Source organism: Anopheles merus, chromosome 2R (assembly GCF_017562075.2).
Source record: "Anopheles merus strain MAF chromosome 2R, AmerM5.1, whole genome shotgun sequence".
NCBI lineage: Eukaryota > Metazoa > Arthropoda > Insecta > Diptera > Culicidae > Anopheles > Anopheles merus.
The window spans coordinates 40,513,015-40,525,160 of NC_054082.1; the positions used below are offsets into that span (position 1 = coordinate 40,513,015).

The 12,146-nt window shown below is 49.1% G+C and overlaps 3 protein-coding genes across 8 annotated transcripts in view; 1 reads left to right on the plus strand and 2 right to left on the minus strand.

Moving 5' to 3' along the window:
- Positions 1-1,459: 1,459 nt before the first annotated feature.
- Positions 1,460-5,291, minus strand: LOC121589540 (DNA topoisomerase 3-beta). The gene is made up of 8 exons (XM_041908535.1): positions 5,025-5,291; positions 4,185-4,932; positions 3,986-4,114; positions 3,840-3,911; positions 3,171-3,765; positions 2,414-3,071; positions 2,213-2,340; positions 1,460-2,139 (listed from the first exon to the last, which is right to left on the minus strand). The coding sequence occupies exons 1-8, from the start codon at positions 5,113-5,115 to the stop codon at positions 1,984-1,986; spliced, it is 2,577 nt and encodes an 858-aa protein (XP_041764469.1). The 5' UTR covers positions 5,116-5,291; the 3' UTR covers positions 1,460-1,983.
- Positions 5,292-8,159: 2,868 nt separating this feature from the next.
- LOC121588070 (aldehyde dehydrogenase, mitochondrial) lies at positions 8,160-10,434 on the plus strand. Its single transcript, XM_041905614.1, has 5 exons — positions 8,160-8,323; positions 8,469-8,578; positions 8,664-8,812; positions 8,882-8,978; positions 9,064-10,434. Exons 2-5 carry the CDS (start codon positions 8,471-8,473, stop codon positions 10,255-10,257), a joined length of 1,548 nt encoding a protein of 515 aa, XP_041761548.1. The 5' UTR covers positions 8,160-8,323; positions 8,469-8,470; the 3' UTR covers positions 10,258-10,434.
- A 52-nt stretch (positions 10,435-10,486) lies between these two features.
- LOC121588069 (PDF receptor) overlaps positions 10,487-12,146 on the minus strand; it is a 29,733-nt gene continuing 28,073 nt past the window's right edge. For 4 of the 6 annotated variants that reach the window (XR_006004152.1, XR_006004150.1, XR_006004149.1 and 1 more), the window contains 3 exons: positions 11,945-12,090; positions 11,525-11,857; positions 10,487-11,369 (listed from right to left, as the gene is read on the minus strand). Coding sequence is in view for 2 of the 6 variants with exons in the window: in XM_041905611.1 (XP_041761545.1) it covers positions 11,357-11,369; positions 11,636-11,857; positions 11,945-12,090 (381 nt within the window). In the remaining 4 variants the exon portion in view is untranslated. The remainder of the gene's footprint in view (positions 11,370-11,524; positions 11,858-11,944; positions 12,091-12,146) is intronic. The other 2 variants (XM_041905611.1, XM_041905612.1) reach the window with 2 other exon arrangements.

Consider the following 12,146-nt stretch of genomic DNA (forward strand, 5'->3'; position numbering starts at 1 on the left):
TTAATTAATAGACATATCGTTGTCATAGCAACCCATAATTGCACGAAAAGGCTCGATAATGTGTAATCAGTGAAGGATTCCACGTCGCACGGGAAAGCCCTCCCCAAGCGTCCCACTTGGGGAAGGTGCACCACACTCGCTAGACATGATCGCGCTAATCATCAGTGTTCCGGGGGTTCGACGGCGGAATCGGTGGATAATTGGTGAAGATTGGCATTGTTTGGTGCGATAAGCAGAGACGCGATTTTTTTTTGCTCGGTCCATTCGGTGCCGCCTATCTTTATTGACTTGCGTACAAATGTGCCGCGTTCACCAATACTGATGGATACAAGCGCGGCACGACACAGCAGCACGTACACGTTCGCTGAAAGAGTTTAGTTGAATTTCAAACGTGGTGGCAGGCAGGGTGGCTGTGTTTGCATCTGCTTGGTGGCCGATTGTTCCCACGGCCGATCGGGTACAAAGCTGTTGCGGTTTCGCTACTTACGCAGCGTTAACGATGAGTGCGATTGACAAATTGGCTATTGGCTCTGTAGTGATTATCGTCGCGTCCGCCTGTGGCATGCTGATATGCTTAGTACAAATATTCAACCGGATGGACGATAGTGTTAACCAGGCGAATAGTGAACTGTTGCATAAAATCGCCCTCCTGCGTGTGGAGATGGAACAGGCGGAACAGGCTGCCCCGAGTGGCCCACTGCTATCGATCGTTATCCGATCCGCGAAACAAAGCACCACACTACGGCGAACCATCCGACACACCTGGGCCCAAAACGACCATCGTGTTGTGCACAGGTTCGAGCTGCATGCGCCCACCGTGCATCCGAAAGCACGCCCGACGAACGCAACGAATGGGTCGGCGGCGGACTGGTTGAAGCGCCTGCAGCATCATCACCGTGTCGCAACCGCCTCCAACGCACGGTACTTGCTGATTGTCAACGAATACGTGTTCGTAAACATGCCGCTGCTTTTGGAGACAATTGAACGGATTTTACCGCGGCAAGGGTTCATCCTCTGCAAACCGGTGCCGGACGTTTCGGCGCAAAATGGGACGTGCGATCCGGCGCAGCCTATCCTGCTGTCGATGGACGTTGCGCGCGGCCTGACGGAGCAGTACGTCGTGCAGGATGGAAGGCGCTTATACCTGAATGATCGCGAGACGGAAGCATTTGTCCGCGACCAGATGGACGATGAAGGCCGGTTGACGTTCTTCTTTACTGCGCCGCTGCTTCGATTCGCCGCAAAGATGCCGCTTACGCAGCGGATCGAGCAGCTTTGGCTGTCGCTGATCGGGAATTATACGCCCGTGGAATACTAATTGCGTGCGTAGTTTCTAGATTTCTATTCCAATATATTTGCGCAAGCAGTGAAGAAATGTGGTAAAAGATAAGATAAGTATTGTGTAGCAAATTAAAATAATTTAATTAAATTTCATTACCAAAAATATAAAATTTCGTGTATAGATAAATGTCCGATGAATCACACGTGTTGGGCAAAATTTGGTCACGACGTTTTCCTCGTACCACGCTACCGCGAACAAGACACAAGACAACAGAATTCCCGTAAGACATGTCACCGTTTTTTTTGCGTTGCGAATGACTTGTAACATTTTGGAGAGATTTTTATTAATTCTTTATATCGAATAAGGTTTGTGTTTTGTTGACTTGATGGACACGCCTTGGCGTCCGGGTGATACTAGCTTTTGAAGATAATGTAACACGTTTTTCTTCTCAAATCCAACACACACACATACTTAACTCAATGGCGGGGTCAATGACGACGAGGAGGTGAAGGAGTGGTGGAGCGGGGAGGGGGGGGGAGGTTGTGATAGTATCGGAAAGGATTCTGTTGCAAATTTGTTTGCAGACGCGCTTATCCGCGGCGCATTGATTGTTGGACTGAAGGATGATGCATTGTTGCGCACGGAATTTGAACACCGGAATTACACCACCGGGATACGCAGCGCTGCGTCGCTTGGCAACACTACACGAAATAGTTCGCTAGCTGTGTCATCTTGTCCTTGGGTGCTTTGTTCCTTCCCCGGCCTCCTTTGCCACCTCGGCCGCGAAAACCTCGGCCCCGTCCGCCCCGTCCACCGGCATGGTTTCGGCGCATCTCGACTGCTTTGTGCTTCTCAACCTGAGGATTTGGAAAGAAATGTGATTGCGCTGGTAAGGAGCAAAGGAAGCAGCAGCATTGTGTCATCCCTTACCAGTGGCATAAATTCGGCGAAACAGAAAATGCAACCCTTCTTCTCCGTAACCTCGTCCTTGAATGGGGACTTTTCCTGTTTGTAGACTGCTGTCACAAGCTGGGCGCCACACTCTTCACACGAATCAGCTGAAAAAGGGAAACACAATGTCGGTGTAATACCGTTGAAATGTACTCAACCCTCCCGTCATCCCTCCCTTACCTTCCACGGTTACTTTCACCGCATCGGCGAAACAGTTAACGATGACGTCACACAAACCGTTGCAAACCAAGCGCCACGTTTTCGGTGTCATCGTCGAGTCGAGCACCAGTACGCCCCGCTCGCACTCCATGCAGCTCGACACGCCCAGCAGCGACAGCGAGTGGGCGCAGGTCGGATGGGGACAGTTGTTGCAGCCCGAGTTCTTCGCCATATCCCTGAACGGCGGATGATTGTAGCAGTACGGGCAGAGCGGGTACGCCTTGCCCATCGCACCGTTCGTCCAGGCGACCAGCTCGAAATCGTCCAGCGGGCACTTGAGCTCGCGGTACACGCGGATCGAACCCTTCACCGGCAGCGTGTACGTTTCGTCGCACGTGGGGCAGTGGAGGCGGGCCGGTTTCGACTGTATGTACTTCATGTAGCGGCGGCACTTGCCGCAGCGCGACAGCGATTTGCCGGACGAGCTGAGCGACGAGAACGTCGACTCGAACAGTATGTCCATGTTGCTGATGTTTTGCACAAAGTAAAGGAACTTGAGGCGGAATATTTCGACGGCGTGCTTCAGCACCAACCGATAGTCGGCGGAACCGTGGGCAATGAGATTCAGCTGCTGCTCGACGGCGGACCGCATCGTGGGCAGGACCAGCTCCGGATCAATCTGTCATGAAAGCAGAGGGGTGGGGGGGGTTAAAACAAAACAAATGAAAACCCACAGCTCACTAGATCGTCGCTAAGGCTACACTTTACACTGCCTTACCTTCTGATATCCGTGCACGAGCACAATGCCCAAGTTGGTCGGTGTGAGCGTACGGCCACTTCCGATCGCCACGTAGTTCCGCTGGCAGATGTTGTTGATGTGCACCGGGATCGAAGCGTCCGTACCGATGCCGTGCTTCTCCATCAGCGAGATCAGCTCGGACTCGGTCAGATAGTCCGGCGGGCCCGTTTGGCTCTCCACCAGCCGCACGTCGCTGATCTTCACCTTGTCGTTGACCGCGAACTGATGCACGAGCTCGTTCTTGCCAAACGCTTGCCACGTCATTACCTTGGTAAAGCCGGGATCGATCAGGGCGCTGGTGGTGGCGGTAAACAGTTCCCCCCCGATCCGGAACTTGGTCGTGTGCGTGCGGTACTTTAGATCGCGCGAAATCGTACCGAGAAAGTGGCGACAGATGTAGTCGTATACGCGCCAGCTGTCCCCGTCGAGCTCGTTGCGCGAGGCCAGCTTCATCGGCGTGATCGGTGGATGGTCGCCGGCGTCGTTACCCTTGCGCGGGTGCGTCATATCGCGGGCGATTGCCTTCGCCTCTTCGCCAAACTCTGACGAAGGTTGCAATAGTCGTACAACTCCACTGCAATGAGAAGGAGCAAAGGGTGGATAGAATTTAATGGAGCGAAAGGGACGATTTGGTGCTGCTGGACCTACTTTAGATCGAAGTTGGTTGGATACTGTGTGGTTTCTGTTCGAGGATAGCTGATGTAACCTCGGGTGTACAGTCTGCAAAGGGGAAAAAAAAAACGATCGTTAAGCTGGCATGATCAAATTGGATCGAATCGAATGGTTCGACTTACTTTTCAGCAATTTGCATCGCCGTATGGGGACCGATGCCCAAACCTGCACTGGCCGCACGCATCAGTTCGACGGTGTTCAGTGCTTGCGGACGTCCACGGACCTGCTCTTTCGAGCTAACAGCTTCAACGCTATCGACATGGAGGGATGGACATTGTATTGAAACTTTGCAACGCTCAACATCGCTTGCTTCCTACTTACATTGCTTCCTTCTGCTCTTTAACCTTATTCAGATATATACAAGCGATCTCCTTCTCGAACACGCGCACGCGGTGCCATTCCAGCTTGATCTCGGGACTTTCGCCCACCGAAACCTGCACGTACCAGAACGTTTCCGGCTTGAACGTTTGAATTTCGTCGTGCCGCTGGACGCAAAACCCAAGCGTGGGGGTCTGGCACGGCCCGTACGAAATGAGCGACGCGTCCAGATCGGCATACTTGCCCTGGAAGAACTTGGTCTGGAAGCGGGTGAACGCGCAACCGATGCGCAAATCCAGCTCCTGCCGTGCGTCAACCGACTTCGCCTCGTTTTCGTTCGGGTGGATCAGATTGTCCATCGCGTACTTGATGTCCTTCTCGGTAATGGCGGAGAACTTGGCCCGGTACGTCACCCGGTTGGAATGCACATTGTGGATCGAGTCGGACACGGCCGCCATCACCTCGTAGCAAATGTTTTCGCCCTCCTTGTCGCAATCGAGCCACAGTATGAGGTAGTCGCAGCCGCGCGCCTCCTGGGCGAGAAAGTACGGCATGCGCAGGTTCGGGGTGGACTCCTTCTTCTCGGTCGGGCAGGCGAACAGTTCGGCCGGGTCGACGCGGTCCCACGAGTTGTACTTGCCGACGAACTCTAACCCCATGATGTGCCCGCACACGGACGTCATTTTGAAGCGCGTCGTTTCGCCCCGGAACTGGCCCACCCATTCGTGTACCGAGCATGCACTGTTCGAACCTGCGAAATTGGAGAACGGAGATTCGTGAGCACGATCGGCGGCAGCAACGCGGGCAGAGGCTGGCTGACACCGGGACACCGCCTAGGCGTACCTTTTCGCACCGAACACTTCCCGTTGCTCAGGATGCTCGCTAGCGAGGCTGCTAGCGATGGCTTTTCGGCCACCATTAGCGCAACCTTCATCGTGAAAGTGGGCTTGCGTGGGTTTCACGGGAAAGAGTACGCTCAACACCTGGTGCTGATTGGTGAATAAATAACTACAATATCTGAAAGCCGCTTATTTATTTGCAGCAAATACGCTTGCAGGGAAATATATACAAGTCCAAAGCGGCGTTTTCTCGTTTTTTCATTTTGACACTAGTTTGGCAGCTGGACTGAGGGCGCGTGCGCTGGTCATTTTGGATGACATTATACTGCGAGTGACATTGTGCAATTTAACCCTCATAAACGCAACCCAAACATCATCTAGCAGAGATGCTCATCGCTGACTGAAAGGGCGCTGGTTGGTTGTTTGGCTTAACCGTAGAGTTGGCAACCAGATTTACACACGTAAGTTGGCAACCGGCATACCCGGGTATTCCACACGTTTTGATGCAAAATATTAACGATTTTCATAGGTAAACAATGCTTTCTATATTTTAATGCTGTAAGCAAGTAACACCGACAAACCGACGTGACACTGGCGTTACAAAAGTGTCCCACACGAAAGTACTGTCATTTACCAGTGAGGCGAACACTTCTGTCAAAGTAAGCTCTGTTCACTGCTGCTTCGATGTAAACAACTTTTCTAAATACAAATGGCGAAGGAAGTGTGAGGCAAGATTTTATGAGAATTATTGGACAAAACACCCAGGAAAATCATTTTATAAGTTTCCAAATCAATGCAAAAGATGTGAGAAGTACATAAAACAATACGCATTGGAATTTGCGAAGAAAAACAAAAAGGGGGTTTAGCATTTTCTTCTCTGTGTCAGTGTAGTAAGCGAATCATTATAGAGATGGCGCTAGTGTTTAACGTATTATAATTTGAAATAAGGAGACAACTTTTGAAGCTCATTTTGTTCGAAGTGTCACGTCGGTTTGTCGGTGCAAGTAATGCTGACCATATATTCTCTTCTATTTCATTTATTCATTAAGTTTTTTTTCGTTTTTTGATAAAAATAACGGTCAAATAGAAATTTGGAATCGCTTGAATTTGACTCGAAAATAAGCACAATACGAAAAGAGGAAGAAGAGAAACGTCATTCTCCATACAAAATGTATGGAATACCCGGGTATGCTGGTTGCCAACTTACGTGGTAAAGTTTAAAAAAAATCAAAATAAAATACTTACAGGCTGTTTAAAATTACAACTTATGAACCAAAAAATCATAAATTAAAAGTTGGGATGCTACGGAAAATTTCAGGTCAATAAAAGCAATGAATCAAAAGTTATTGCAGTTCGAAGCTGAAAAAAATACCCGGGTATCCGGTTGCCAACTTAAAGGTTAAATGAAGTTTAAGCATCTCTGCTTTATTAGGACCGGGTCTATAAACATGTTCGGAAATATTTAATTTAAGTTATGCAATGGCTCTGAATGGCGATACGATTGCTTAAATATTAAACATCAATGTACACTGTCAGAACTGAAGCAAGTGAGATTTGATTAGATTAGCTGACCACACGACCTCTGAGCTGATTCATATTGAATTTTGCTCGGAAAGTCAGAACGGTTTAAAGGCCATGATTATATGAAGCTTGGCGAAACACGTGGCTTGGCAAACCAGTGAAGTTATGGAGCTTTTTTTCTATGAATATTTGATTTTCCAGTCGTTTAAGCTTAATCTGTGGCGCTTGGGTTATTTGTTGAGGAAAAATGTTGGACGTGTTCGCATACCGAAAAGGATAAAAAATAATTTTAATTTAAATATAAATTGTTTTGTGAGCGAATACGTGCACAGCTTTTTTAATAAATAGATAAATCCGGAAATGTTGCCATTGAACAAATTTTGTCACAACAAGTTCATAGACTCAGGCCTTAGGAGGCCTATATTTTCCGATTATACTGTTGATAAAGAATCATATAGGTAATAGCAGCTTTATAATTTCATCAACAAAACGGTTTTATCTTTAATTTAAATCATAATGAAAACCCAAATAGCCAGCTCGTACTTTATAGCTGATTTAGGGCTGTTTAACGAAAAATTGTTCCGATGTCGCACTTTGTGGCTGATTAAGAGATAGACGGTACTTTACGGAACTACGGAGCTTTTTAACAGGCACATGGTACTCTTTGGAACTTTGCGGCTGATTAGCACTATGTGTAGGGTTCATGATAGAACCTTAAGGCTTGTATAGAGTGTGTACCGAACTTGGTGGAACTTTAAAGCTTTTTAATGCATGACATCGGTACGAGGTGACCCCTGTCAAAGTGTCAAAGACTGGTGCCGTCGAGATGATTGACTTGCTGCTGCCCTAGTTAGTTAATTGAAGGAGGAATATTGAGTGAAGTGATTGTGATTGTACAGTAAATTGTGTAAAATTTTGTATAATTCATGAATATTAAGGATTTAAAAATATACACATGTACACAAACAAAACAAATCCTGTAGTTTATTTCATCGATGACGCTTGCTTGAAAATAAAACACAAAGAAAAATAATCCCCGGCACCGTAGCATAGGGAAGCTGCTTAAGCGCTGTTTGAAAGACCCACCTAGAACTTTGATGCTGTTTAACCACTGCAAAAGGCGAATTAAAGCAGCGATCTTTAGCGTGCCAAAATGAGCTGCTTAAGCAATTCTGGCTATTTGGGAATAATCGATAATTATTAGCAGGACTAGATATTGCAATGAGCGTGGAAATAGAAATTCTATCCTACAAATAAGGACATGTCGTTCCAAAGAGAATCATTTATGATGTGCTGGCTGAAATATTTCAATTGTCTTGAACGAAAATTATATGCTTCGAAAGCAATAGCTCTGTAAAATAAACTAAATTGTCCGGGAATTGCCACTAGAATTCCGGTTAACACATATCAAACATAAAACATTTTGTTTTTCGATGAAATTCAACACCAAACCAATCGAAACCAATACCAATTGAAACATTCATCATCAGTCGTCATTTAATCGTCATTTAAGCAGCGTGACAATTCAATCACAAACGGAGAAACAAATGGTAGCAGGGTTAGCCGGCCGGTCCAAAGTGTATTGGTGTGCGTGTGTACAAGCACTGTGCCTCGAACCAAATCCATAAGCATTGTTTTGCACATTTATTACGCTGTGGTGTGTGCGGCATCTCTGATTAGTAGTGCTGCTATTCGTTTGCATTCACATTTCAGCCGCGATCGTTAAAGCTCTTCTGATCTTTTTGCCCTCCGTACGATCATTAAAAGCCTAGCTAGAAGCGAGTGAGTGTTTTTTCTTCTATTACAACATTCATCTCCATTTGTTTTCGCGAGCAGCAGATTCGTTCATTCCCCTCCTATCAAACAGCGTTCAGTGGGCTGATAAAGGGAGTGTTTTGTTGATTGATAAGTCCATTTGTTTCGCTAGCAATGTATCGTGCAGTGAAGCTGTCGAGCGCTTTCCGTGCACTGTCCGCACACTGCCGGAATTACTCGGTGCCGGCACCAAAGTCTTCTCCCGAGATCCTCTACACCGGGGTAAGTGACCTCTATGCCGAGATATGACATTCCGGGCTCGAGGTTAGGTGGTCGCCCCTGCTACAATGCTCCTCCTTATCGCCAGATCTTTATCAACAATGAGTGGCACAAAAGCTCGACCGGAAAGACCTTCCCCACAGTCAACCCGTCCAGCGAGAAGGTGATCGCGGAGATCCAGCAGGGCACGAAAGCGGACATCGATCAGGCGGTGGTTGCGGCCAGAGATGCGTTCAAGTGAGTCTGTCTTTTTTGCCGAGTCATGCTAGTCAGTATTTCACGGTATTGTTGTGTGTGTTTTTTTAGACTCGGATCGCCCTGGCGCCGGATGGATGCATCGAAGCGGGGTCAACTGCTGTACCGGCTGGCGGATTTGATGGAGCGCGATCGGGTGTACTTAGCGGTCGGTATCAAAAGGCAATCCTCCGATAAGTTTACCTCTTGCTGCACTTGCTCTAATATCGCTGCTGTTGCTTTTCGTTCCGCAGAGCTTGGAAACGCTGGACAATGGCAAACCGTACTTCATGTCGTACAACGTGGACGTGCCGATGGCGATCAGCAACCTGCGCTACTATGCCGGCTGGGCGGACAAAAACCACGGCAAGGTGATACCGATGGACGGTGAGTTCTTCGTCTACACCCGCCACGAACCGGTCGGTGTGTGCGGCCAGATCATCCCGTGGAACTTCCCGATCCTGATGGCGGCGTGGAAGTTCGGCCCGGCGCTGGCCACCGGCAACACCGTCATCCTGAAGCCGGCCGAACAGACCAGCCTGACCGCGCTGTACATGGCGCAGCTCACGAAGGAGGCCGGCTTCCCGCCCGGCGTGGTGAACGTGGTGCCCGGCTACGGTGATGCCGGTGCCGCCCTGGTCGACCATCCGGACGTCGACAAGGTGGCGTTTACCGGCTCGACCGAGGTGGGCAAAAAGATCCAGCAGGGCTCGGGGCTGAGCAATCTGAAGCGCACCACGCTCGAGCTCGGCGGCAAAAGCCCGAACATCATCCTGTCCGACGCGGACATGAAGCACGCGGTGGAAACGTCCCACTTCGGGCTGTTCTTTAACATGGGCCAGTGCTGCTGTGCCGGGTCGCGCACCTTCATCGAGGACAAAATCTACGACGAGTTTGTGGAGCGAAGCGCGGAGCGGGCGAAGAAGCGCACCGTCGGCAACCCGTTCGATCTGACCACCGAGCACGGTCCGCAGGTGGATCGGGCCCAGTACGACAAGATACTGGGGCTGATCGATACGGGCAAGCAGCAGGGCGCCCGGTTGGTGGCGGGCGGCAGCAAGGTGCCGGACCTGCCCGGCTACTTCATCCAGCCGACCGTGTTCGCGGACGTGCAGGACGACATGACGATCGCGCAGGAGGAAATCTTCGGCCCGGTGCAGCAGCTGATACGCTTCAAGTCGCTCGACGAGGTGATCGAGCGGGCGAACAAAACCGACTACGGGCTGGCCGCCGCCGTCTTCTCCAAGGACATCGACAAGGTGAACTATCTGGTGCAGGGGCTGCGGGCCGGCACCGTCTGGGTCAACACGTACAACGTGCTGTCGGCGCAGGCCCCGTTCGGTGGGTACAAAATGTCCGGCCACGGGCGCGAGAACGGCGAGTATGGGCTGCAGGCGTACACGGAGGTGAAGAGCGTCATTACCCGCATTCCGGTGAAGAATTCGTAAGTGCGTACGTAAGTGTGGGCTGTTGGAAACCAAACACATGCAAAAACAGGCCGTTATTCAAAACGGCACAAACAATTTAATTGTTTTCTAGCGTTAAGATCCAAAAACGCATCACTCAGCCTCTTTGTTGTAGGATGTATTTTTTTAAACAATAAATGTTAAAAGCGTGCAAAACAATCTATTAATACGCCACTGCAAACACACACACACACATTGTACAAAAACAGACAACATTGCATTTATTTGTTCGGTTTGAAGTTTGCGTTGCTTTGCTTTTTACACATAAATCAATCTAAAGCCATTTCTGCGCCCCTTTTGCGCGTTTCCGGGCGTTAGGTTTCGCTTTGTTTGTTTGTAGTGCTGCTGCTGCTGTGCAGATTGGGCTCTTTCTTTTCTCTTTACGTTTGTTTGCGACATCTCTTAAACGCTAGGCTCATCCAGTTACGAAACAATCGACAAAAAACAATCGACAATCGTTAATATTAGTAACATCTTCTCCTCTGTCGTCTATCGAGCTTCCGTCCATAAAATATGTGCCATAATGTATATTGAAACAGCGAGCGGGAACCCACTCTGTGCCCTTCCCCACCTTTCTAAGGGTTCTTTCCTTTAACAATCAGCCCCGTTTGCCCCATTATAATCTACGATCTGTAACAGAGTAAATTCGATTCGCACGTAAGCAATAATTTGATAAATTTCCGTCCTTTCCGCATTTGCTCCTTTCCCTTTGCTATTTTTAAATAAAGTTTTGGCGGCAGAACAATCGTTTATATAAAATTCGAAATTCCTTCTGCTCTATTCCACGCCCCAATGTCCTTAGCGCGCGTTCCTCGCACGTGCGTTGTTTCCCCCGCCATGAGGCGTGCGCTTGGGGCTCTGGCGCGTATATAAGTTTTTGTTGCGCTGCCCTGATACAGCAATGTGTTGGTTTCTTTTGTGCGTGTGTATTGTGCTCCTCCATTGACTCCTCTTCAACACACCTCCACCTTTCCAGCGGTAGTCATTTGGGGAGGGTGTGTGTGTGTGTGGTAAAGCTTTACTAGTTTCGTATAGTCTCATGGATCGGTGTACTACTTCGGGCGTGTTCCGCCAGCCGCCATCACACGCTGGTTCTGTAACGTGAAGAGAAACGTGATCAGAATGAGGCATCGAGTAAGCAGCTGAAAGTGAATCGGCAAGATTGAAATTGAAGAAACGAATGAAAATTAAAGTAATTTATAGAAAAAGCCAAACAAAAAAAAAAAAACGGTAAAATGGGAATACGTACAAGGAAGGACACTAAAACCATAATAGGAACTAAAATGTACAAACACACAAGGACACACACAAAGACACAGGGAGGCAACACAACTAGTCGGAAATATCGAATACAACTGACTCGGGCGGGGCCGGCTCCGGTGCGGACGGGTTGGTGTGTTTTTGTACTGAAAAGCAGCGGCTAAACCAGCCGCACCGGAAACCGTTCGCGTTGCCGCTGGCCATACCACCGTTGGCGGTGTGATGGTTGTTGCTGCTGGCAGCCCCGGCCAGCAGATTGTTGCTGGCGGCGTTTCTGCTGCTATTATTATTGTTGTTGTTGTTATTGTTGGTGTTGGGGGTGCTGCAATGATATGGAAATCGAAAGTGAGGTGAATAAAACAAAAAGGACAGACGACCCTGTGCCCGGCAGCGGGGGACACGCGCTTACCGTTGCGGTTCGCCTGCGTGCGGTGTCTCGTTGATCGGGGCGGTTGGATAGCCGGCGGAAAACAGGGACTGGCGCCGGATCGCCCAATCGTGGTGCCCACGGAGCGACAGGTACACGCTGATGCTTTTCATCAGTGCCGTCCGTACCTTTGGGGGGAGGAGGGGGAGGGGGGGATTAGTTTTATTTAAATTGAAAATAAACC

Coding starts and splice junctions, on each gene's coding strand:
- LOC121589540 (XM_041908535.1), bottom strand. CDS start 5,115: ATGAAGGTTGCGCTAATGGTGGCCGAAAAGCCATCGCTAGCAGCCTCG. Junction 2,341..2,413: donor GGTGAAAGTAACCGTGGAAG/GTAAGGGAGGGA, acceptor TCCCTTTTTCAG/CTGATTCGTGTGAAGAGTGT. Junction 2,140..2,212: donor TCGCCGAATTTATGCCACTG/GTAAGGGATGAC, acceptor CCAAATCCTCAG/GTTGAGAAGCACAAAGCAGT.
- LOC121588070 (XM_041905614.1), top strand. CDS start 8,471: ATGTATCGTGCAGTGAAGCTGTCGAGCGCTTTCCGTGCACTGTCCGCA. Junction 8,579..8,663: donor CCGAGATCCTCTACACCGGG/GTAAGTGACCTC, acceptor CCTTATCGCCAG/ATCTTTATCAACAATGAGTG. Junction 8,979..9,063: donor GCGATCGGGTGTACTTAGCG/GTCGGTATCAAA, acceptor TTCGTTCCGCAG/AGCTTGGAAACGCTGGACAA.